A 27,577-nucleotide genomic window follows, 5' to 3' on the forward strand; every position below is an offset into this window, starting at 1 on the left:
AAGCCTGACTGGAAACGCGGCTTCGGGTTCGATGCCCACTCGAGGGAGTATTTAATATTTTCATTTCCTCGCAAGTGTACTGAGGTAAAGCGCGGCGTTAAGTTCCTTCGCCCGATATGAAATACAACAGGAATTCGGTGGAAAATGGGGAACGGAAGTGTCAGAACACTAGTTTCTCATGTTCCGTCTACCTGTATATTTTATTTGAATTTGGGCGTAATTATAAAGTAGAGTAGTTGTAATAAGCAGGTTAGCCTGATGATACCAAGTGTTAAGACACTCCGCTTCCACTTTTTGGGTTGAGTGGTAGCACGCAACGAGCTAAAAACTACATCACTATGACATAAAATAAAAAATATATTTTCTTAAAAGCACTGTAGTCTACGCTTCTCACCTTGAGACAGTTTAATGGCTCTTGTTAGGCGAGTATGATTTTACCCTGGCGTATAGTAAATGTCTAGCAGTTCGTGTAATTATTTCTTAAAAAAACCATATTTTTTTATTTCTATTTTATACTCTATTTTTTTGTTACATCTATTTTTTTATATTAAATCTATACCACGATTTTAAAGCTGAATTTGTTTGGCTGAACGCAGTAATCTCAGAAAATACTAGTTTAAATTGAAAATTTCCTTGTTATTAGGAGTTCCTTAAGGAGTTATAGAAGAATGCTTGGTTCCCGGCTTGTGGCAGTGGAGGAGGAGCATCATGAGGTTTTAGTGGGTAGTGTGGACGATCTGCATCTGCCGGTTCATGAGTCCTACATAATACACTCGAGTCCCCATTCTGGTGGCGCACCCGTGAAAGGATTTCCTCATGATAATGAAAAATGACGTTCCCTCTGTCTACCCTGCTGTCTGTAGCAGCCCGTTGTATACGGAATACAGAAAGCGAAAGAGTTTTTCAAGGAAAGAGTGAATAGGCACTATCTAGGTAAGCATGCTCCACCATCGTTCGTATCGTCACTTACCACCTGGTAAGGTAGCGGACAAATGCTTGCCTATCTATATATATAAAAGGACTTGTCCTCACTGACTGAGGTAAGACGCACGCACAGCCGTAACCGCTGATGGTAGAAACGTGATATCTGGACACATGTTTAGTTTCGAAATCTGGACATCCACTAAGAAGGGATTTTGAAAAATTTTAACACTAAAGGGGTGAAATAAGGGTTCAAAGTTTGTATGGAAAAAAAATTAAATCGGCACCGATTTTTATAAAATTTGAAATTTAGATTTTTAAAAGTATTTAATTGAATACGTGTTTCAGCGTTTTCTAGAATTCTCCCCCTAAGGGTGCAAATAAGGGGTTGAAAGTTTGTATAGAATTTTTTTAAAATCGGCACCAATTTTTATAAAATTTGAAATTCAGACTCTTAAAAGTATTTAATTGAACACATGTTTCATGGTTTTGTAGAATTCTGCCCCTAAGGGGGCAAATAAGGGGTTGAAAGTTTGTATGGAAAAATCTTTAAAACGCCACCGATTATTATATTTTTTTTTATTTAGACTCTTAAAAATATTTAATTGAACATGGGTTTCATGGTTTTCTAGAATTCACCCCCTAAGGGTGCAAATAAGGGGTTGAAAGTTTGTATGGAAAAATCTTTAAATCGTCACCGATTTTTATAAAATTTGAAATTTAGACTCTTAAAAATATTTCATTGAACACATGTTTCGTGGTTTATTAGAATTCACCCCTAATTACGCAAACGAAGCTGCGCGCGTCCGCTAGTCTTCAATAAAAAAAAAGCCTAAAATTACACTAATTTAAAGGATTATGGTTGCTATTATTTCGATACAAACAAACTTCTTAATAAAGCACATTACATACTTTTGTATAAAGGCCAGCACTATACAAGTATTTAGAAATACGAATTTCCACCTCTCACTTATATCCATTTAACTTTGATCCTTTTGGGTTTTAGCAAACTTTTGCGATACCTTTTAGACGTAATCTGTTTCATGTGGATTCAAAACCGCTAAAATATGAAAATTTATAATGTTTATTATATAAACTTGTTTTGTTTTTAGTATGAAAAGAAGGATTTTTGGAGCAAAAACCGCTGGAGCAAGTCCAAATTCTCGAATATGGTACTTTATTTTGTAAATATTTAGCGTAATGCTGTATTTCTTTATTTCTCCATAGCTGATTAGGAAGCAGTGTTAAAATTCTCTGTTCATCATTTATTCTCCTATTTGCGAGGCAATTCGTGTTTAGTGGCGGAAATAATTTTTCCAGCAGGGAAACCTATGACCTTAACGACTGTGATAATGCTGTTCCACTGGGCCATAGTAAATTTAATAACATTCTGTGATATCTAAGCATTTTCTTCATTAAAATTTGAACCAAAAACAACCAAAAGGCTTAAAATTTATCATGTCACTGTTTTAACAGTTACAAAACGATGACTGTATCTCTAAATATAACTCAATTGAATAATCCCGTTTTATTTCAGTGTAAATGGAGACGGCAAATCAATCTCCGACGGGAGCTAGGGTAAGCGATGACCTGATTCCGTTGTATTGATGAGTTACCTACCTTACCTGTAGGCTAGCTTGCCTACGTTGGAAATCTGAGCTTCACTTTTAGGCCAGTCCTGGCGCAGGGCCACAAGGGTGGGTGTGACTGTAAAGGCGACTGGTTGTGAATTCGATCTTCACACGGGAGAAGATTAATTATTATTTCATATTTTTATTTCTTCGCTAGCACCAAGGCAAAAACCCGGCGTTGTGTTCCGCCACTCAACACGCAATGCCTCCAAACTTCGACGGAAAGTGGGGAACGGAGTGTCTTAACAATAGGTTCCCTTTGCCTACACAATGCTATATGCGGTATAAATAGTGAAGCTAAAAAGAAAAGATATATTTTAGGCGCTACGGGTATTTTCCGCAAAAAGGCGATTCTTATCAACCGAAACATTCTAATTTCCGTTCTCAAAAGAGAAACTTTTGCTGTTTAACTTTTGGATGGTAAAAATTTTTGAATACAGCTTTAGCAACTGTGAGTTCAGTTCTTACGGATATCCAATCTATGAGTTGGTTCAGTTTCATTAACTTTACATTCTCTACAACACTAGTAAAGTAGGCAGGGTTTTGTTGTCCTGTGTCATACATTCTACATTTATTTATTTATGTATATAAGTACATATATGAGCAATAGTCCATTCTCAACCTGGAGAAAATGTTTTCTCAGGGTTGAGAATGCCTACAGACAATCAAATTTGAATCTCACCCTATAAGGATATGACGATCTTCCAAGCAATTCGGTTGTCGTGAAAACGTCAGGGACAGATGCTGCGTTATTTACGTGCAGTATGATTTTAATATAGATGATGATTTCCTTTTCCTTGGGGAGCAGTGCTTTGTTAAATATTAAATATTATTTTTTATATTACCGTAATGCCCCCTACACTACAGTGAGTTATATCACTATATTAAAATTTATATATGTTTTCTAAAAAAGTATTTATTCGTATCTTTTGTAAAGTCCACTTTCTCCAATCCCTCCAGAATTCGTTAGAAAGTGGGCAAAGGAATTATCTTAATGGAAACGAGGTGTCCTATCACTGGTTTCCCTATGTGCGGGAGAAAGCGTCAGCAAAAAAAAGAATATTTCCCCAATTATTCTCTCCAACGCCACTACCCATTTACGTTTCGATCTATGTCAATCGCACGAGCGAAAGGCAAACAAAACAAAACAAACAGAAGCACAAATTAAAATATAGGGGCCATTTATACGAGTACTGATGGAAATTCTAATTAGCTAAGTTAATTGACTCGATACAGTAAAGCGTATAGTGATGAAATTGAACTATTAAGTGCCTTTTTAGGTTTATTTGTAACCCACGTCGCAAAAGGAGGAGTTCGACCTGCCTTTGCCTGTCTGTGGCACTATAGCTCCTGAATTAATGAACCGATTTGTGTGCGGTTTTTTCTAATTGCTAGCCTTGTTCGTATTGGAAGTTATTAGCTATGTTTTATGAAAATTAGATTAGCAATTTAAAAGCTATAAGCACTTTATCTTGATTTACTTGATTGAAGATAACGGAGGGTAGAAGTGGAAAGTAATAAAAATTGGCTCCGCGTATATAATTGTTTTAAAAAAAGTTAATAACGTCCTTTGGGCTTTAATTATTGTATCAGCACTAATTACATGGACTAAAAATTAAGTGTAAATGTTATCTCCGTGTTATAATTATTCAAAGTGACAAAAAACTTTCATGTGAACTTTGCAGTGGCAACCGTGTTTAAAAGCGTTATAAAAGTTGTAAAGTGTTATTCAATCAATAGTGAGAACAAAAAGTGTTGTGAATGAAAAAGTACTGACTAATATTATCTTTAAGTTTCGAATATCGACTTTTACTGTGATACAATCTTACTGTATATACTCTAAAAGTATGTAGCAATTATTCGAACTCTTTGGTAACGTTTACTTTGGCGTAATGGTGATATACGAGGAAGCAAATCGAGTAAATCGTGTAGACCCGAGTTCGAGCCTACGTTGCAACAAAACTTTTTTCATAATTATTTTAATTTTTAAAATTTAAAACATTTTAAATATTGTTATAAGTTAAAGTATACATACCGAAGAGCCGGTTCAGCTGTTAAACAGTGAATGTAACAAATAGCATAAGGCAAAATAGAATAGATGACACTGTCTCAATCACACATTGGTCATAAAAACTACGATAAATAAGAAAAACAAGTGTTGTAAAAACTGCGAAGAATAGAGAAGATAGGTTAAAAGACGAAAGCCTGACAGAAAGCTGGTATAAGATTATAGAACTATTATTAGGAAATATAAATACACTTGTATTAATTCAATTTTCAAATATTAAAAATGGAAAATCTACAAATATTTTTGGATCAAATGAGAATTGAAATGGCGAAACAAACAAACGATATATTGTCGCAAATAGATGAAAAGTTGATGCCCTTAACTAAAGAAATCGCGGATTTGAAACAAGAGAACCAAATTCTAAAGAATAAGATATCAAACCTAGAAAATTACAAATTAAATAATAACCTTATTATCTATGAGCTAAGAGAAGATGAAAAATCGCCGTCAGACCTGCTAGTATCAATAATAAAAAAGATTAAAACTTCTTTGAATATAGAAATTGAAGAGAGAGACATTAATAACGTTTACAGAATTGGTAAGAAAAATAACGAAAGCAAGAAGACAAGACCAATATTATTGAAACTAGTAAATAACTGGAAAAAAATAGAAATATTAAAAAATAAGAAGAAATTTAAAGACATTTATGTTTCGGAAGAATATACAAAAGAGGTGATGGTAAAACGAAGAGAACTATTACCGAAGCTCAAAGAAGAACGTAGTAAAGGCAATTTTGCGATTTTGAAACAAGATAGGCTCGTTATCAAAGAAGGCACTTCTTTTTTAGAAAAACGGAAAAGAGCTGAGTCTACTTCTCCAGAAATCTCAATCCAACCTCGTAAACAATACGCTACGTCAAAAACAAATAGAATTAACGCATTCGATGCTATGAGGGTTAGAAGTAATTCACTATCGTCGGGAGCTTCTACATCAGAAAGAAATAAATAGCATACAGTCATCAGCCGCCGAAACAATATTAATAAGCCACAACTACCACACACCTTAAGTGACACAACTCATATATTTCCCAAGCCGAGTGGTCTTCGTGGGAAATTAGACCACCACCCTTCATCCATAAATCAGCCAACTAATTTAAATCAGAAACCAAGAGATACGTTTAAAATTTGCACATATAATATAAGATCTTTATCGACAACAGAGAGATATTTAGAACTTTCTTACGCACTAGAGGATATAAAATGTGATATCATCGGTCTTAGCGAGATAAGGAGACTAGGGTGTAAGATAGAAGAAGATGAAAGTTACATTTTTTGTTACATAGGACAAACCAAAGGTTTACATGGAGTAGGCTTTCTTATTAAAAAATATTTGAAAAATACAATAGTAAACTTTATTGGAATATCGGAAAGAGTGGCATTATTACAATTGAAAATTAATGAAGTGAACATTTCAATAATTCAAGCATATGCTCCCGTAGAACGATCCAGTGAAACTGAAATACAAAGGTTCTATAAAGATCTAAGAACAGCTCATGAATTATCCGATGATAAAGTACTGGTCCTCGGAGATTTTAATGCAAAAATTGGTCAACCTAGAAAGGAAGAAAATCTTATAATGGGAAATTATGGATATGGTTTACGAAATGAAAGGGGAGAACAGTTAATAAGTTATGCCTATGAAAACAAACTGTCAATTATCAATACCTTCTTCAAAAAAAGACTAAGTAAAAGATGGACATGGATGTCACCAGACGGTAATACCAGGAATGAGATCGATTTTATAATGACAAACTGTCCCAAATTAGTTTCCAACTATGAAGTCATCAATAACATAAAATATGCAACGGACCATAGGCTACTCAGGGCAACGTTGGTTTTAAATCGCCAGAAAAAGAGCAGAAAGAGTTTTAGCAGTCTAACAACAGGTCATTTATCAAAAGAAGACACAAACTGTTTCTTAAATGAGCTTCAACATCGTATCACTAAAATTCCACTGGAAACTACAAATGTCCAATCTTGTTATGACATACTAGAAGAAGCTATAACTTTCAGCCTCTCATGCAAGAATAAACTCGTTAAGAAAAAACAACACCGAGTATTTAGTGATAAAACAGTAGCATTAATTAAAAGACGATCTGAACTAGTGAATACGAAAAATAAAGATAAAAACATAAAGAAAAAAATAAGCAACATATATAAAGAAGTTAGTAAATCAATTAAAACAGACTACAGACATTACAGACAAAATATAATTACCAAAAATTTAAATAAATATAGGAGCACAAAGAAAGCATCTAAAAAGTTAAACTTAAGTAAAAATTGGATTCAGAAATTACAATATGATAATAAAGAAACTAAGTCAAGAAAGGATATAATAGAATTAGCAACAAAATTTTACCAGGACTTATACAGGAAAAGAGACAACGAAGGTATATCCAAGGAGCACACAAACATTGCAAATAACATTCAAACAATAAAAAAGATAGATGAACAAGAAGTATATAACCAAATAAAACAACTTAAAACAGATAGAAGCCCAGGTTCCGATGGAATAACGAACGAAGCGATAAAACTAGGAGCTCCCATACTAACGAGTCATTTCACACGTTTGTTTAATATGGTACTCGACATAGAAACTGTCCCAGAACAATGGTGCACATCGGATATAATCCTTCTGTACAAAAAAGGCAACCCTTTGGACATTAAAAATTATAGACCAATTAGTTTAATGTCTAACATATACAAACTGTTTGCATCAATAATATTGGGCCGCATCAAAGGCAATATAGAGAGCAAACAACCAATAGAACAAGCAGGCTTTCGGTCTGGCTTCAGCACAACAGACCATATACAAACACTGGACCTAGTTATCGAAAAGTATAGGGAATACGATCAGCCACTATATTTAGGCTTTATCGATTACAGCAAAGCTTTCGATACTATAAGCCACCAGTCCATTTGGGATGCCTTAAAAAAGTGTGAGGTACATCCGAAGTACTTAAACACCCTGAAGAGTATGTACACTAACTGTACAAGTACAATAAAGCTTGAATCGAGAGGACAACGAATAAACATAGAGAGAGGAGTGAGACAAGGCGATCCATTGTCGTCAAAGCTATTTATTGCTGTGTTGGAAAATGTGTTCAATAATATACATTGGCACTTTCAAGGGATCTACGTTAATGGTCATATTCTAAGTCATCTCAGATTCGCAGATGACATTGTCCTCCTAGCCGAAAGACCGAAACAACTAGAAATCATGTTAAACACGTTAGACGTAGAAAGTAATAAAGTAGGATTGGAAATGAATGTAAGTAAAACAAAAATTATGACGAATAGCGCTAAAATACCCATTAAGAGTAAAGATTATAACATAGAATATGTTGAAAACTACATATATTTGGGCAAACAGGTATCATTTAAAAAAGGAAATAATGAAGAAGAAATAGAAAGGAGAATAAATATAACTTGGAAGAAGTTTTGGTCACTCAAAGAAATTTTGAAAGGAGATTATTCCATTAATCTAAAGAAAACTGTATTCGACGTTTGTCTTCTACCTTGCCTATTGTATGCTAGCCAAACGTGGATTTTTACGAAAAACGTGAAACAAAAAATTCAGGTGACACAACGGGCTATGGAAAGAAGCATATTGAAAATAAGAAAAGTACATAAAATAAGAAACGAAGTCATTAGAAGTAAAACTAAGCTAACGGACGCGTTATCTCAAGCCCTAAAGTTTAAGTGGCAATGGGCAGGTCACATATCACGCTACTCTGACAAACGGTGGACCATACTAGCTACAAGCTGGAAAGGTCCTATAGGAAGGAGAAAGGTAGGCAGGCCAAAAAGACGGTGGGCTGATGACATTATAGACATTGCGGGATTAAATTGGACATCTGCGGCAAAAAATAGAGAGGAATGGAAGAGGATGGAGGAGGCCTTCACCCAAACAGGGGTTCACATCCAAGAATTGGATAGCTAAAAGTACTAACACTAGTATTAGGAACATGAAATCTTTCATACTAACATTAATATAAGACTAACATCAAAACTAAATGTAAATATGTGGTTGTGAATAAAGGGCTTAATTAATTATTATTTTATTTTATAAGCACTTTATCAATATGAGGTATTAATATTTATTATTGGGAGGTTTTAAAAATTTCAAATTTTGTTCTTAACTTATGTAAAGTGAGCCTAATTAGAACCATTGACTGAAGTGGTATATCTAGGAAGTATATTTAGTAGAGACGGAAGATATGTATGTATTGCAGCCGGTAACAGAATTAACCGTATCTTCGATCTACACTCTCTACGATTTCTTCGTAGGAGAAGGAGTATTCTGCTGTGTGCGGCATACAGTGTTAAGCTAAACAAAATATGAAGGAAATATCAATATATTAAAAATAACTGATAAACGTGACAGGTTGTGAGTTCGATTCCCTCTCGAGGAAATTAAATATTTAATATTTTCATTTCCTCCTCCTTTCCTCAATACCCAATGCCACCGCAAATAGTTGGGTTAAGGAAGTGTCTTAGGGAGAACGGAGTCTCTTAACACTAAGTTCCTAGGTTTCCTCTGCCTATTGTGTTATATGCGAGATATAGCGTGGAATTATAAATAATCTGTGTTTGAGAGGGGTACTCGGGGGAACGAATAATTATTTTCTATTCCTCATTCCAAAGACAAAACGCGGCGTTGAGTTACGCCGCTCAACATGCTATGTCTTGTAAATTGGACGGTGAGTGGGAAACCGAATCTTATTACGAAATTTTCCCTTGCCTTTACTGAAGCTGAAAATAATATTTTTTTCCCAGATACATAGAAATAACTTAAACGTATCTTAAAAAAATGCTATAACATAATCGAATAAATATCCAAAGACTTATAAATCTAGACCCATTAACCACTGCACCACTATAGAGCTAAAACACTACATTAATAATTAAACCATAAACCAAATATACACTCCAGTTCTTGTAATTTACATAGAGCATGTCTGTTTAAACCATTTAAAATGCAAAATGTGCTTTAACAACGTATTCTCACATGGAGAACATAAATTATACGCCATCTTGAAATGCATTTTCCTTGTAATACTCGTTTTAAAGAAACATTTATCATTATTACATTGTCTACATACTTAGTCGAGGAATAGTTTAGTAGACGTTTAATTCAAATGGATATCGAATTAGGGTTCAGCGTTGAAATATTATTTTATTTAGTTTTTTTTAGCTTCACGCTGTATCCCGCACATAACAAGGAATGTAGGAACGTAGTGTTAAGACACTCCGTTCTCATTAAGTTTCCCATTAATATACGGTAATCTAGATTTGTATATTCTAAGAATATTTCTTAGCTAGATTATAACGATAAGTTGAAATATATAAAATTTCAAATAAATGAAAAATATATTTAGTCTACATTATCTTTTAATCTTATTCATATTGTTATACCTAATATTTCAGGGCAAAATTTTAAATGTGTGATACTTTTAATATACGCTTAAAAGAAATCAACAATTATCTATCATAATATGTTATTTAAACAATTATAGTATATTAAGGTAAAAATATAGTGATTGAAGATAGTGGTGAAAGTTAAAATAGTGACTGATGATGAAGCTCCTCACCACCAGTTTGGTTCTTCCACTGCCAGACACAGACTAGTTCAATGTCATAGTTAGATAGTATGTGCTAACAAGTGAATTGAAAACAAAACAAATTACTCGACTGCATGAACTAAATTAATATATAGCCAGTAACAGTCGCACCAAGAAGACAAATCCAATGAAATATCATTTATCATAAAGGATTCACTGGTTTAGAGGGAACAAAGGTACCGACATACATACATACGTGTTAAAAACATAACCCTTCTAATGGGCTTCGCTGCAGTCGCGTAAATACTCATACATTTTGTCTAAGGGTCGGAATAAATAATAGAATCGAACCTTATCTCGTTACATCCATATTTATGGGCATCGTACTGCGGCACAAAGACTTATTAAATTCTATGGGAAAGCTGATTTTCCCATAAGAATTTAATAAGGCCCGTAACAAGTGTTCGTGTAATACAAAGCCGGTTTTTTTATGGTTCTATATGATTTTTAATTTCATCGTGGCTTTAAAAAGTACTTTGGGTTTTACCGTAAATTATACTTGGAAAATGAATATGGTAAATGGTCCACTCAACACGCAATGGCTCCAGAACTTAGAGGAAGTAGGAAAAGAAAGTGTCTTAATGGGAACGGAGTGTTTTAACACTGGGTTACTCTCCGTCTACTCTGCCGTATGTGCTATATAGTTAATTTTCGCGAATTTTAAATGTAACCATATATATAACCGGATAAAATATTGCAAATGATTGAAAGCGTCGGGTTTTCAGAATTTCTGGTGAAAGAGAGATTTAAAACAAAAAGAAAAATTTTCAAAAGGCTTGAAAACAGTAAAAGATTTGTGTGAAAAGTGAGATATTAAATATCTCTAAACTCACCTGAACCGCTTTCCCCGACTCCTGAATAATCTCGGACTACCTGAAAAATATATGTTGAAGATAAAAGTTTTGAAGGAGAACATTTATAAGTAACTACTAGGCTTAGAGTTTCGTACTTGAAAGGATATATGTACATTTTTAGTATTTTTTCGACGTCTGTCTGTTTTTTTTATTGTTTTTGCTTTTTAATATTTTTTTCTTTATCAAGCATAGCAAGTATCTACTTGAGTGGCAAAACCTAACGCCGATTTCTGTTGCACCGGAGCGGAGAAATATAAATAATTAAATTCCCCAAAGCGAAAATTGAATTCACAACAATCGCGTTCACGGTCTGTCCTACTGTACCACCAATGTTTTATATGTTTTAAATATAGGATACCCATTAAGACCCGAAGATATTTAGGCTAGTCGTGGCGCAGGGGCACAAGTGTAAACACGACTGGGTGTGGGTTTGATCCCCACTTGAACAAATGAAATAATTATTAACAAATTATATTTTCTCGTTCTGGTGTCATAGTTTCGCTACTCAACACAAAATGCCTCCTAAATTCGGCGGAAAATGGAGGGAGTGTCTTAACACTATATTCCTGCCTGCCACTGTAACTACAGAGGTATCAATAATAGAATTAAGTAATAAATAACATTAAACCATTCACTACACTATAATAAAATAAGCCTGAACAATGTAAAGGTCTGAATAGAAACGTAATACGTAGCGGTGGCCGGGTTGAATGCACCGCGATCTATCTATTAGCGAATCTGCGATACGCTGGCACAATGCCACCGGCTCAGCCGTGGCGAGGGTGGCGATGTAGGGTCAGAAGAAAAAATGTATGCGTGAAAGTGTTTGTATGAAATGAAAAAATGTATGGGTGCGCGTCCAGCATGGGCGGCAGGATGTTGTCGAGCGCCTTGTTGCCGATGGTGGCGTGCAGTCAAATTATATCAGCTTCACGCTGTATCCCGCACACAGTAGAGGCAGAGGAGGCCCTAGTGTTAAGATACACCGTTCTATTTTTATTTTATAATGTTTTTTTATTGATTTGTGAAGAGTTTGTTTTAGATCGTTATCATTTACGGTCATTACGGTTAGTTAGCCTGTATAATTTTGTTAAAAACAAATTTCTAATGATGAAAGTCAAAATTTATTATATTTTAAGAGCTCTACGATGACGTTGATTAAATACAAACAACAAATTAAATAATATATAAGTAATTATATTACGTAACGTACGTGATAAAAAAATCTAAAAAAAAAAAAATATTATACAGTCAACAAATCACATTCAAATATCTTTCAACAAACAATAAACAGATTTATATTTAATTTTAATATATTTATTGCATATAATTTTTCATGCTAACGCTACACAACCACTTGTCATGTTGCATTTGTATGTGTGAGTCTCAAGTGTTTAAACAATAGGCAAATTGCGAGCGCTCCACACTGAAGCGGGCGGAATACTGAAACGGAAGGCGGAGATTTTATTGCTCATTTTCTACGCATATCCTGAACTTTTAGTATGTTAAGATTTTACTTGTTGAGCTTATTTTATATTATATTAATGCATATTCGCTATTAAGAGGCCGTTATGGCGAAGTGGTATAGCGTTGGTAGTACGAGTTGAGACGACGATTGTGGATTCGATTCGATCGATAGTGGACTGTGCGTGGGGATTGAAGTCGTTAAACTCGGTTCTCTCTGCTTACAAAGCTATAGAAAAATATTTTTCATAATATTGTCGGTAGACAGAAATTTATATGCAATATATTAATTAGGGTAGTAATTAATCCTATCCTATCTATCCTATCTATAGTATTTCATTGTATTATCATTTATTGAGAAACAGTGAATGCAATACACAAACGTATTGTGTAATGAGATATCATTATGATATATGATATAATAGGGGGCTCCACCCCCTACTTGCTTTGCTCACAAACCCCCTACTTTTAATGATAAAAATATAACATTTCATGAACCTATTATTGTTTAGAGTAGAAAACTTGATAACTATAGTAACATCATATAGAGGAAAATTGAAAAAAAGATTTTTTTTTTTGGGAACACCCTATTCATATATCAGAAACTATTGGGTAAATTTCAAAAAATATTTTTATGTTGGATAGCCTATTTATCTGAAAATATAAAAATGTTGAAAAAACTGGAGAACTGAAGAGAAATTACAGAAAAATTATGAATATTTTCTTTAATGTACGTTTTATGCAGGCTTTCACCATTTGGCTTTTACAGTGTACCAATAACATGGATATTTTAGAGGCTTTCATAGCTTGGAGAGAGAGTAGATGTGTGTAAGTAGTCGTGACGGGTTATGGGTTCATCATCTATTAGGTCTACAGTGTACTTCCAGTTGACTTACCATCCTGAAATTGGTACGAAAGCCTCAGTGTGCGAATCCGACTCGCACTTTACCGTTTTTTTTACATTTACAGTAATTTAGCGAGAAAGTAACTGAATGGAAATCAGATTCTATATTATATAATAGGTAAAAAACTAAATATTTTATAAATTTACTAAGTACTACAACCTATAAATAAGTGATTGTAATTTCCGCTATACCTAAACTTATACACCTTATATTCATAATAAACTTTGCAAGGTAAACCCAACTTACAACCAGAGGCAATAAGATAAGCACGAAAACTTACACTTCAATAAACAAGATCTAAAGGATATTAGCATTTCTTAATATTGATTAATTCCATATTGGTAGTACTATTGTAATTGTTCAGGGTTGACAGAGGGAACTTAGTGTTAAGACACTCCGTTCTCCATTTTCCCCAGAATTCTGGAAGCATTGCTTGTTAAGTGACGGAACTTAACGCCACGTTTTGCCCCATTACCATAGTGAAAAAATAAAAATCTTTAATATTTCAGTCCCCCTAATGGGATCTAGGACCACCACTGAGTTCCACACTTAGTACACAAATTAAAAAACAGAATATCTAAGCCCTAGTTTTCACTAATTTATTATGCGGGATAAAGCGTGAAATTGAAAAAATAAATAAATAACGCGTCTCTACTAAAATACGAATGAAAACCATAAAGCTCGTAAACGAAGTATATGCTCACTGCCATTCATTCTAGTTTGGAAAAAGTTTCCTAGATTTTACTCAGGCCAGCATTTTTTTCCAGAAAGGGAATACGTGACAACGTGACAATGGCTCGTTGCAATTTCCACAGACGGCTTAACGATCACTATTTTATGAAGGTACCTCATTTTTTTTAAATATAATATTTTTATCCATCATAGCAGAGAAGGAGAGAGAAGATATAGTATTAGGGCATTCCGTCCCTCATATAGTGTCCTATTTTCGTGATATTGGTGGTTGAATGGCGAAACTCAACGCCGCGCTTAGTCTGGAACCAGAGAGTGGAATGGAAATATATATATATTTTATAACTTATTCCAATTTTTGAATTTTAATACAAAATAGTTTAAAATTTAAGTTTTACCTACAGACAAAGTTTACCTAAGTTATTGTTTAAGTATGAAAATTAAATTACAATACAAACTTAATACTTCACCGGCCTGGTAAGAGGATTATTGTGAAAAACTTAGAAAATAATGCTGGGTCCATTGAAGAAATAAGAAACAAGAAACGAAATAGCCTTTATTTCGGAAAAAGAGTAAAAGAGTGATAGTATATTTTTTTTAAAAAATGTGTAAAACACACATGTGTATGTATGTAGATTGTAATTTATATGGGATTCCAACCTGTACCTCTTGGAAACCGTCCAAGCACTTTGACTACTAAGTCATACATTTAAAATATATGGTTCAAATCTCATTACTTACAAATATTTTTAACGTTTTCTAAGAGAATATTTTTCTTTCACTTTAAAATGTTAGAAAGGATTGATGCCTACCAGGCCGTTTTGGTGCAGTCGCTGGTTATGGGTTCGATTCCCAACGGAGAAATATTTAATTGGCAGCTCTGGTGAGGCTAAAATAAGCAGTGTTCCAAATATTGTTCGAAAAGTTGATAACTGTGGTATAAATTAATTTAGTGCTTTAACTGATTTTGGTATAATATGACAAGAGATGAGGTAGGTTATCAGAGCCAGAAAATGAAAATATTTCATTGCCCCAAATTGTAGATATAATAGAATTGAACCTATAACCGTCGCTACTCACCATAATAAAGTACGCAACTAAATATTTATTTTTAGTTTATATTGGTCTTCCTCAGTATATATAATATACAAAAGAAAATTCTTGCAATTTTCATTTAGTTCAACTTCCTAAGAGGATTGCAATTTCAAAGATCACAGAAAGCAACGTCGACTTTTCTTCTAATTAATAGTAATTACTATGAAATTGTTATTATTGTGTAGCTTTTTATTATTTACGCGTTTATATTTACGGAGTGTTTTAACACTAGGTTCCCGCTGCTTATCCCGCTGTGTGCGGGATACAGCGTGAAGCTGATTTTTTTAATAAAAATACATTAATAATAAACCAAGATAATATTTTATAAGGAAAATAACATTCAGTATATCAAATACATTTAGAAACTATAACGATACCTAATAAAGGCGCTTTTATTTCCAAACAGTGTTTCATAAGTTCATAATCTTACTGCAACCGAGTTAGCCATAAGCTGGGAAGTACCTTTTAATAATACCCGCCTAGGGTATAAGTGAAAATTTTACTCACAAATTTTATTATAATATGAGAAAATGTATTTAACATTATTTTACGAAATTATTTTATAAATTTAAAATATTCTTAAACTGACATAGAAATTGAAACAACGAGCGTTTCTAATTGCAATTATTATTAAAAAATTGGGGAATGAATTATTTTCGTCTTTGTAATAATTGAGCGAAAAGTGGGGAAAAGAGTACCTTAACATAAGGTTCCTTATTTCAGCCCACCTATCAGGCTACCTCAGTCTTTCATTGAATTCAATTATCACAGCCAGAAGCCAGTCGGGGCGCAAGAGCACAAAAGTCCAAATGTAACAGTGACAGGTTGTAGGTTCGATTTCTATTCGACGAAAAGAATTATTAAATATTTTAATTTCTTCTCTCAGGTAACGAGAGAATTCAGAATTCTGAAAATGGGGAACGGAACTGTCTCATTGGGAACGGAGTGTTTTAACACTCGGTTCCCTCTGCCTACCCTGCTGTGTGCGGGATACAGCGTGTATCTATAATATATAAATCCGCTAAATTTCATAATTTAAGGCGTACACTAAAATTGTGTGTAAATTATTAACTATCGCACATATGTGCGCTCCGCAGTTCCTTCTATTAACGTTTATGTTTATCGACACTAGAATTTAGATGGTGCAGGTATTTAGAAGCTTTAATACTAAATATCTTAATATAGAACTATATATTATTTCATTTTCTAAACAAAAGGAGGAGGAGGAGATGGGAGGAGGATAGGAACTCCTTAAATATATCTCCTCCTCCTCCTATCTATATGTAGTTTATTTATTCATTAAATAAATAAACTACGTAATATTTCTATCTTGTTAAATATAAACTGTAAGAAATCCTTTGAAAACTATCACTCAACACCTCGTGTAACTTGACTGCTAAATTGCTTTATATGACAAGGATGCAGGTCACGTACAGCTGCTAGGTAAGCTGGATAGCTACAGCTACAATGGGATGAAAAGATGAAACATTTGATTCTTAACAGCTTTGATATAAAGATGATAATCGCGTGAATCTAAAACGTAAGTAAACAAAGAAAATCGATACTGAACATACTATTCTAGTTCAAAATATTGAATCTATATATATGTGCGTCATGGTGCGCTACGGTTATGGGGTTTAATTCTCATTCTTTTTAAATTGATAAGGGGCAGCGTTTAGTTCCGTCACTCAACGCGTAGTGTCTTGACAATTTAGCGGAAAGAATGATAAGGAGTATCTTAATAGTAGTTCCTCCTGTCTATCCTGCTCTCTGCAAAATGCAGCATGAAGCTTTTTTTTATTATTTTTCAGTCTATAAAAAGCTGTAAATACTTATTATTACACTAATAGCTCACATTCTCTTTATTTCCGTTGAAAGGCAGGAAATGAATCGTTGCTTTCCGTTTTCCACAGACAATATGGCTCTGGCAATATCCATGCAGTGTATGAAAATAGATATAAAATATAAGTTGGATTGGATATACGAGTATATAGCAGTTTTTATCAGGTTCACTATATGTTCTGCTATGTGCATTTAGTAGGATAGGCCAAGGGAACCTATTGTTAAGACAATATGTTTCCCATTTTCATCTGAAATCTTGAGGTATTGTGTGCTGAGTGTCGGAATTTAACTCTGTACTTTGTCTTGTTCTCAGAGAGGAAATGAAAATATAAAATAATTTATTTCCCTGAGTAAAGAAAATTATATTATATTGAAGTAAGTATTTATTTTCATTTTTTTACCTGATAACAACACAAAGCACGTCGATCAATTCCACCAATCAACACGCATTGACTTGAAAATTGGGCGGAAAGTGGGAAACAGAGTCTCAACATTAGGTTCCCTCTGCCTAACCTGCTATATGCGGGATAGAGCGTGTAATTAAAAAATAAAGAACAAACATTATACGGAAACATTTTATTATAACTATTAATTGAATTGAAGCTTATCGTCTAAGGGCCTGAAGTGTACTTCCTAAGTAAACTATGAACGGCAGCTGTCCAAACAGATGTTTCTAAATTCAGTAAAACTTTAAATTTGGTAGTATAATATTAAGTTTTTCTTTATAAGAACGAAAATATAATATTTATCTTTGGCTTAGTAATTTAATTAATTAAATACAATTCAAATAAGCTACTAGAGCTAGATTTAAAATAATGTTCTCCATAATTTTACTAAGTGAGTAAAGCATAGATACAGCTATAAAAGTATTGGGATCAAATGTACTACGCCATTTAAATATAGGTATGACATTACTAAATTTCATCAGGTCAGGAAACACACCATATTCTATACAATTATTAGAAATACTCACCAGGTTCACCTCCAGAACCTCAGCTCTTCGGAGCAAACAGCGTCTATTATACGACTAATAAACTTGACAGAAATTCCCCAAATATTTGATGTTTTCTTGATATCTAGGAACTCAAATGTCTTAACAATGTCTCTTGACAATACTATAAATTGTGCTTCCCCTTGACCTACAATCCTGAAATTGGTATCTCCTCGACGACCGAACCGACTCGCACTTAACCGTTTTTTTATTCTTAAAAAAATCTTAAAATCTTACAAAAATCTTAAAGTTATTCATACAAAGAATATAACAATATAATTTAAAGTGCACATTACGGTAAAGTTTTCACATTTGGCCTGACGCCAGGGTGTTGTTGACCATCGAACACTGTGGGGGTTGACTGGAATCACTAATGACACTAAAATGTTTTTCTTTTAAATCAATTTGAGCTTCTTTCAGGGCAAAGCTTGTGCTTATTCGATAGAATGGTGCGATAAATTGAGTTGTGTTCCAGTCGTGTGGAATAATAAAGAAAGTTTGTGTCTAGACGTTGTTTAAAGTTAGTGATGCGCTGTAAATTGTTTGCAAGGTATTTGTAGTGTTAAGGCACTCTGTTACCATTAAGACAATTCAGAAAATCCTCACTTTCCGCCGAATTCTTAAGGTATTGTGTTTTAAGTGGCGGAATTCTTTGATGCGCTTTGTCGTGTTACCAGAGCGAGGAAATTAAATTATTAAATATTTTACCACCCCTAGTTGGAATCGAACCCGCAACCTGTCGCGTTTACAATCACATGCTGGTGTCACTGTGACACGAAGGCCTCGTTGTTTGTTGTGTGGCGGAAGTAAACGCCGACCTTTGTGTTGTTACTAGAGAGGGGAGAGTGGAAAGGTATTTTTGGAAATAAGACAGAAATAGAAAAATAAATGTATTACTGTTTAAAATCTTAAGCAGTAATAAATCATTCTTTTCCTTTTTCTATTCAACGACATTGCGTGTTCCGTTGCGTGTTAAGTGGGGATATTTAACGTTGGGGCTTATGTGGAAAATGAAAGAAAAGTCTTGCCTTTCCTAGATAAAGAGTAATACTGCAAACAATAACCGAATTGCTGTTGTCTCACCAGCCAGTACACCATAACTGTTTGAACGGTAGTTGAATTTTAGCAAAACGGAGAGATGGGTCAAAACAAGAAAAAAAAAGTCGTTCCTACTCCGTTTTCATAACATTGCAGTCAGATAAAAAAAAAGAAAAGATAAAGATTGAAATGTAAATTGCTTTGACTTGTCAGATAAGAGATTGTCTAAGTTTGAAATTATTTAATGCAAAAAACAAACCTAAGTAATCCGGGGGATTGGGATTTCATTTTGTTTAAGCATTCCTATTATGGTGGGGGCGTCAACCAATTGATGGAAGTGGAGGTATTTTAAGATTATACCTTTTATAATTTAATATAGGTTGCTTTTTCCAGCATTGTCTGGCAACGGATTTTGGAAGGAACGGAAGTTGTGATGTTTGTTTCACTTTCACGCTAAAACTATTGAATTGATTTAAATAAAACTTTACAGTAGTATAGCTCATATTTCAGAATAATATATAGGCTAAAATTTATGTAAAGATTTTATACTCGTATATTTGGCTATAATATCACAGCAGTTTATGGGTATATAACCGCCTGTGGGTTGCTCAGATTGCAATATTGCAGAGAGCAGGATTTTCTTCACTTTTATTTGAGTAAAGTAAGATTTTCACAAATTTATGGAAAACAAAAACATCATATTATTGCAAATTATGTAACTGTTCCATCAGAATCGGTTCGACCACTCAGTACTTAATGCTTCCAGAGTTCGACACACTTCGTTCCCTACTTTGCGAATTCCAGAAATCGGAAATTAGGGAACGGAAGTATCACAATAGAAATAGAGTATCTTAATACTAGGTTCCCAGGTTCCCTCTGCTTATCTTGCTATGTACAGCTAAAAAAAGAAATATATGCATAATTTTTTTATTATACATTCATATAAAATGCAAGATTTGAACCTTTTCTCTCCACAAAGAAAGTGCGTAACTTTAAAAAAAATATAACTACGTCAGAAATTGTTAAGAACATTCAATTTATATCCACTCAAGTTGGTCTGCGGAGTCTCGCTTATTAAAAATGTAATACGACTGTAGTTTTAAACAATTTGCGAGAGTAACTTAGTTTATCAAATTGTTTAAAAAAATATTTTATCAGCTTTTATTATATTATTTCTATACTTAGATTCTAGTATTCGTTTTTTTTATGGTTTTTCATGTTTATGAATAATTGGACACCTTGGTGACTCACTGTAAGCTGTTGGTTGTGGGACCTCGACTAGCAATAACTAGTCGGGAGAATTAATTATTTGAAATTAAAAAAAATAAATATCTTTAGTTTTAGGACTTAATTAAAATTAACAATTTATTCAATCAATGCTAGTCGTAGCGCAGGGGCACAAGCCTGCGACTTTAAACGTGCGGGTTGTGGGTTCCATTCCCACTCGAGCAAATATAATATTCAATATTTTGATTTTTTGATTCTGATAGCGAGGGAAAGCGTTTTTTTCTAAAATCGCCAAATCTAGCTACAATGACAGTCCGGCTTAGGTAAAGTTTGATTTCATTTAAAATATTTTCCTTTCCCCGTACTGGAAAACCAAATCTCAAATCACGAATCTCAAATCACGGCAAACATGGAGAGAATTTTGACACTAGAAATGAGACACAAATATATAAATATATATAAAGTCTATCGGCTTACTAAAAAAACGTTAAGCTAAAAAAGTCTTCTAACTAAGATATGAATCCACTACCCATTATCAACTGAGTCACAACGGTGTTACCAACTTAATGCGAAACATAATTCAAGTATAAAGTAAAAAGCTATAAAGGAACCATATATAAATGCTGTTTTTTCACCATTTGATATCAATACGAAAAAAATGCTACGAACATTTTTATCTAAACGAGGACAGGTTTGATTCATTATAAAGGGTGTATGTTTTTATATACTGGAGTTATTGATTTAACGCATTTTAAGCCTTATTATGTGGGCGTTAAGAGTTATATTAAAGTTATCTAAGAAATATATTTTAAATGAAGAGATGAGGGATACAAGGTATAATGTGGATTAAAATGAAGGATATCTATATAATTATAATAATTGCCCTCTGTACATGGAAAAGATATGAGAAATATACATTTGTTTCTATTGTTTTTCTGTGTTTAATTGGTAACCGTCCAAGAGGCGAGGGTTCAAATCCCGCTATGTTGAAATATTTATATTTTTCTAAAAAGTAAAAAATATCTTTTGCGATGGTAACGTTACTTTTCTTTAGAAATAATATATTTACAGATAGACAGTACTGGGTAGAACAATTAAGTATAAACGTTTTATAACTCAATTATTATGAAGCAATGATAAAAAAAATAAAAAAAAAATATAAAAAAAATTAGGGTAAAATTGTTAAGACTACAAAATTATATTATTCGTTTTAGCGTAGAGCTTGCTACGAATTTGTAGTAGTTGCTACGAGTGCTCAAATATATATATATTATTTTATTTTCTATATTGAAAATTTTGATGGTGGAATTAAATGTTGTCATTTTATTATAATTTTTGTTTCACGCAGTGTCCCGTACACAGCAGGTTAGGTAGAGGGAACGTAGAGTCACTACACTAGGGTTGAACCGGAGTTTTATAATACATAGATTCAAAGATTTTGGTTCCACTTTGGTAATTGGTTATAGAATTGCATAGCTTTGTATATATTATTTATTCAGGTTGATATAAGACTGGTAACCTTTTTTAGAATTACTTGCTTCTAAAGCTGCAAAGATGTCATTTGCACACCCATCAACTTTAAGGAGCATTGCTTACTCTCATAATAGATGGGTAAATTTATATATATTTTTAGCTTCGCCCTATATTCTGTACAGAATAGAGTAGGGAACCTTGGAAACTTATTATCTTTTAAAATACATAAAATGACAAAATAAAATATTAATAAAACATGAATCGAACCCAGAACCATTGTGCTTACAGTCAACCTCTGCCTCAATTCACCACGAAGGCCTCAATGAAATGGATAAAAGCCATTATGAGAATCTTCCTTACATTATTCTAAGGGATTTTCCTCGCCCACGAAGGGTAAGGAATGTTTCTTTAAGGGTTGAGGAAAAAGTTAAATTGACTTGTCAGAATCTGTAGGTGTTATAAACTTGATTTTATTATGAATTATTCATGACAATAAAAATTGTTATTGTAGTTTTTGTTTTATTTGTTTTAACTTCTTGGTAGAATTATAACAAGTATTTTTAGTAGTACTGTAGTTTGGTTAGAGTACCCCGATGGCTTCTTAGCCTATAAAATTGTTTAAATATATATATTTTACTTATAAGTATTACATTGAGGCCGTCGGGGCGCAGGGCAGGCGTATGAATGTAAAGCGAAGGATGTAGGTTCGATTTCCATTCGGGGGAATAGGTATTATTTATTCATATTTTCATTTCTCTGTTATGATACTAAGGCAAAAGCGCGGCCATTGCCATTCATAAAAAAAACAACAAAAAACTTCTATATAATTTTTAGTAACATTTTAGAAGCTTTTATAGAAGGTTTCCGTGAATTGCGTGACTCTTAAGACAGATAAAATTAAATAAGTGCATTAAGATAATGCTTTACTGCATTTAGTCTAAATAATTCAGGGTTGCCATATTTACAAATAATTTTGATAATTTACATTTTAATGAAATACATGCAGTAGTTTTTTTTTTCAGCTTCTCGCTGTATCCAGCACACAGCAAGATAGGCAGAGGAGAGGAGAGAACCAAGTGCTGTGACACTCGATTCCCCCTTTTCCGCCGAATTCTGGAGCCATTGCGTGTTGAGTGGCGGAAATCATCAAGTGAAAATGAAATTATTAAATATTTCCTCTTCTTCTCTTGGATCTTCTAGTGGGAATCGAATCCATAACCTGTCGTGTATACAGTTACACTTTTTGCCCCTACGCCGCAACTGGCCTCAATTAATAATGCAGTAGTTTGCTCATTAACACAAATTCGTGGGTTCCAAAATTACGATCGTTATCCCGTGGGGACACTCCGATTACGTATTTCCCCTTGATTTCAACACGCATATGAAGTTCTGGTAATCATCATAATTGATAATATACATATAACTCCCATTTGATTTAGTTAACATATGAAAATAGAACGTAGTGTTACAATAAGCAATGTCTCGAATTTAGGTGGAAAGCGGGGAACGGAGTGTCTCAACACTAGGTTCCCTCTGCCTACTCTGTTGTGTGCGGGATACAGCGTGAAGCTGATTTATTTAATTTATTTAATATATTTTAATATATATCAGCGTTTGCCATAAAAATATAACCATTACAAGTGCAATATTTGAAACACCGTACAAATGGGTACAATAAGATAATGACTCGAAGAGGATGTGTTGAATTGTCTTCCACAATTTACACTTTAAAGTGTCGATTTAGATGCCGTTGTCTCTTGTCATGCATTGAGAATGTTTGTTTGTATTTTAGTTGAAGAGGTATGGAGTTCAAATCCCGGTTGAGGTTGTTTTTTTATGTAAATTAATTTATTAATTGATAGTTAACTGTATGAGAAGTTTTTTGTGTGTAATTACACTTAATAAAAGCCTTGCCTCTAAAATCCAGCGGAAAGTGCAGAACGGAAGTCTTAATGGGAACCTAGTGGGATATAAAATATATTATGAAAATAATTAACAATGCCCATTTGATATCAGAACGAAATATAGCTTTTAATTAGTGCAGCGTTAAGTTCCGCCACTCAACAAGCAGTGTTTCAAATTCGAAATAGCGAAGTACTAACTTATCTTCACTTCTTTCGATTGAGAGAAGACTTTACATAAAAAAGGCATAAATCCTTTGTAATAATAATTATTTCATGTATAAAACAAGAATTCCTTAGTATCTTCATTCTATTCTTCAATCAGTGAATAAATGTTGAATGTTTTAATAAAGTAATTTAAATTGAAGACGACTTCAAAGAAACCGTTTTACAAAGTCTAGTATGGAACTTGCGTTTCGTGGAAACTTGTGCCTCTGGTTTTCTTTAGAAATAACTTTCGGCTAGTATGTGTAGTAATTTCATTAGCTTCATGTTATATTTCTATAAATTATAGCAGAGTAGACAAAGGGAACCTGGGAACCTAATTTTAAGACACTTCGCTCCCCAATTTCTGTCTAATTTCAGAAATATTGCTTTTTGTATGGTTTGTTAACAGGGTGAGGAAATGAAAATAATTAACTTCCATAAGGGAACCTACAATCGTCATGTTTGCAGTCAGACGCTGTTCCGATGCGCCATTACGGCCTCATATGTAATTATTTTTTGTAATATTGTGTTTTTTGCAGAATGTATATTGAAATCCTAAATAATCGTAATAGCTTGGTTTGCTTGATGGGACCTCATTTCACTTACACTAATGAGAGTGGAAAAGTAGAAAAAGTATATAAAATTTAAAAAGTATATAAATTATATAAAAAATAACTCCGGTAAAATTTGACAAATAAACTATGGCATCCAAATATATAAGGTTCGACTTAAAAAGACATAAGACATTAAAAATAAAGTATTAGTTGTTCACATGGTCCATGTCCTTGCCCGGTACCTACTTTTATAATCCTTAGGACACATGCACTTAACTGTACAGTACGCCTAAAAAAACATTAAAAAACAACAAAAAAAATCAGTTTTTTCTACGAAAAAATGTAATAAATGAATATGACATATAAATTTTCTGTAATTAATAGCTTCACGCTGTAACCCGCACACAGCAGGGTTAGCAGAGGGAACCTAGTGTTAAGACACTCTGTTCCCTACTTTCCGACGCCTTGTCATTCAAAGCAAATCTCATTTTATCATGAAACAAATTATGCAAAAATAAATAAATTATTTCGATTTTTTTCTACAGTATTTGGTACATAGGCAATATAATATGATAAGTATTTATAAATAATAGATATTTATAACAAAAATACATACAAATATTCTAAATTTTACATAAACACAGTTTATATTAAAACGATCATTATTTAAGTTCAAAAGCGAAATGAGTTAATTCAAATAAGAGTAATAAAAGTTTTAGGGCGTAACAAGTCAATCCTTAATATATATTAGATTTTAAACTTTTTTAATAAGGCACCCCCGCATAATACCGATTAAATGGTTAACTTCGCTCATAAAAAGTCCTAGCGACATTCGAATGAATAATGTATAGACAGACGGAAAAAACAAAGAAAAAACATTTTATAAAAAATTGGTTTAACTGGATTTTAAAAGATTAAAAAGATTTATTATAGAAATTTCAATCTATTATTTAAATAATACCCACAAAAGTGGCGAGAAATTTTAATTACAAATCCTAATTGTACGGATTATACGGCGGTCAACCGCAAGTTGTTGTATCGAAGCTCGAAACGCAGACGTGAATGAAAATTTAGTAAAAATCTCGAATAAACCTAAAAAAAAACACTTTTCCTTCACAAAGACCTATGCACCGATAGCTTAAAAACAGTTTTAGTTATATATTTGAAAATAACTTACCAATAGAGATGCTAAAATCACCTGAACGACGTCCGTACGCGACGGCAACCGCGCGGTGACTAAATAGGATACGAGGGTTGCTACCCCAGTGGGGACTGCAGTGGCAGTCCCGACGCTGACTGCATTCGTCACATATTTATATATTGCTATAATCCTGAAATGACCTTTAATGTCCTTTAATAATTAGTTAATATTGATTTTATAAGAACAGCTAAGCTATAGCTGTGTATTCAGTATAGGAGGGAAGGTAGAGGGAACCTAGTGTTGAGATACTTCGTTCCTCACTTTCTCCCTTCAATATTATAAACTAAAGTATATTCAATTAAATTCAGTTTAAAAATAATATTTCCTTGTTCTTCATATTTGATATAGTTCAACTTTACGGTGTATCGCGCACACATAGTGTCAAGGCACTGTTCCTCACTTTCTGCTGAATTCTGGAGGCGTTGCGTGTTGAGTGGCAGAACTCAACGCCGCGCAACGTCGAGGTAAAACCTCGACACCAGAGCGGAGAAACGGAAATATAAATTTAAATACATAATTCATTTCCTCGAGTGGGAATCGACCCCACAACCAGTCGGTTCTACAGTCACACTATTCGCCTCTGAGCCACGAATGGCCTCTTTGACATTTTATCTCTATCACAGAGACTTATTTCACAAAGCCACAGCGTACATCAAATAAATAAAATAAGAATACACTGTAAATAATATTTTTTTCTTTGTAAAACTTCAAAGCTGTACTTTACAGAAGAAGAAAATCCCTTCTCACAGCGTCTGTCTAAGAGGTATTAAACCTTGCTTTAGCTTAAAGAGCCCTCATGGTAGACTACCGTCATATATTATGTATATAATAATAACGTGATCGTCTGGATGATACTGTAGGAAAAACTAGTTAAATCTTATTTTTTTTTAGTTTCACGGGCGTTTCCAGACTTGGCGAGGTGGGGACAGGGAACCTAGTGTTTGGACACTCTCTATCTCATTAAGATATTTCTGTTCCCCCTTTCGACTCGAATTCTGGAGACATTGTGTATCTGATTATTTTGGTAATATTGTAAAACAAGTTACTATAAATAAATCGATCGTATACATCTCCGAAATTTCTTGCATATTTTAACTTTTCAGAATATTACCCATTTAATGACTGTTCTAAAACTCAAAATTTTTTTTTTTTTTTTTAATTTAGGCTTCCTCAAGCGATATAATAAGATAAACATAAACTACCTAATCCTATTTTTAAATAATTTCGCGTCATTTGTCAAAGGATATACGAAACGTATCCAACTTTGGGGATGACCTTTTCTCTACAAGACCAGAATGTAAAATATTTGGAGGATAAACATATCCCTAGAAATCCTTTACTCTCTAAGTGAAATTTAAATGAAAAATTTTATATATATACTAGCGGCCCGCTCGCGGTTTCACCCGCGTGAACTATGTTATTATTAATTTCTGTCTCCATGACTACGTCCTAGTGACGTCTATGCAAAATTTAAGACTCCTAGCAGTTGTAGTAACGAAGTTTCATACAAACTTTCTACCCCATAAACAACCCCTTAGAAGTCGAATATTCCAAATTCCCGTCTTAGCGAGCACCTACGCCCAAAATTTGAGATTCCTAGCACATGTAGTTTCTGAGATTTCGTGATGAGTGAGTGACCTTTCGATTTTATATATATAGATATATTTTATATATACAAACAGTTATTTTATTAACAAATTCGGTTCGATTTCCACTCGAGGAAATGAAGTATTTATTATTTACTCCAGAATTCGGAGGGAAATGGGGAATGGTGTATCTTAACACTAGGTTCCCTCTGCCTACCCCGCTGTGTGCAGGATATAGCGTGAAGCTGATTTTTTTTTAGTTAAAAGTTTTTGTTCATCCTTTAGAAATCAATCATTGATATCAAT

At 33.5% G+C, this 27,577-nt stretch overlaps 2 protein-coding genes across 3 annotated transcripts in view; one reads left to right on the forward strand and one right to left on the reverse strand.

The window, feature by feature from the left end:
* LOC146540299 (uncharacterized protein CG3556) overlaps positions 1-25,769 on the reverse strand; it is a 67,613-nt gene extending 41,844 nt beyond the window's left edge. Inside the window, exons 1-2 of one of the 2 annotated variants that reach the window (XM_085198635.1) lie at positions 25,662-25,769; positions 11,077-11,116 (exon numbers count right to left, since the gene is read on the reverse strand). The gene's annotated coding sequence lies outside the window, so the exon portion shown is untranslated. The remainder of the gene's footprint in view (positions 1-11,076; positions 11,117-25,661) is intronic. The other variant, XM_085198643.1, reaches the window with a different exon arrangement.
* LOC146540300 (uncharacterized) lies at positions 4,885-8,562 on the forward strand. Its single transcript, XM_085204916.1, has 4 exons — positions 4,885-5,521; positions 5,780-6,723; positions 6,910-7,890; positions 8,200-8,562. The coding sequence occupies exons 1-4, from the start codon at positions 4,885-4,887 to the stop codon at positions 8,560-8,562; spliced, it is 2,925 nt and encodes a 974-aa protein (XP_085061042.1).
* Positions 25,770-27,577: the final 1,808 nt, after the last annotated feature.

Source organism: Heliconius melpomene, chromosome 2, assembly GCF_056956725.1.
Source record: "Heliconius melpomene rosina isolate 202511_hmr_F chromosome 2, ASM5695672v1, whole genome shotgun sequence".
NCBI lineage: Eukaryota > Metazoa > Arthropoda > Insecta > Lepidoptera > Nymphalidae > Heliconius > Heliconius melpomene.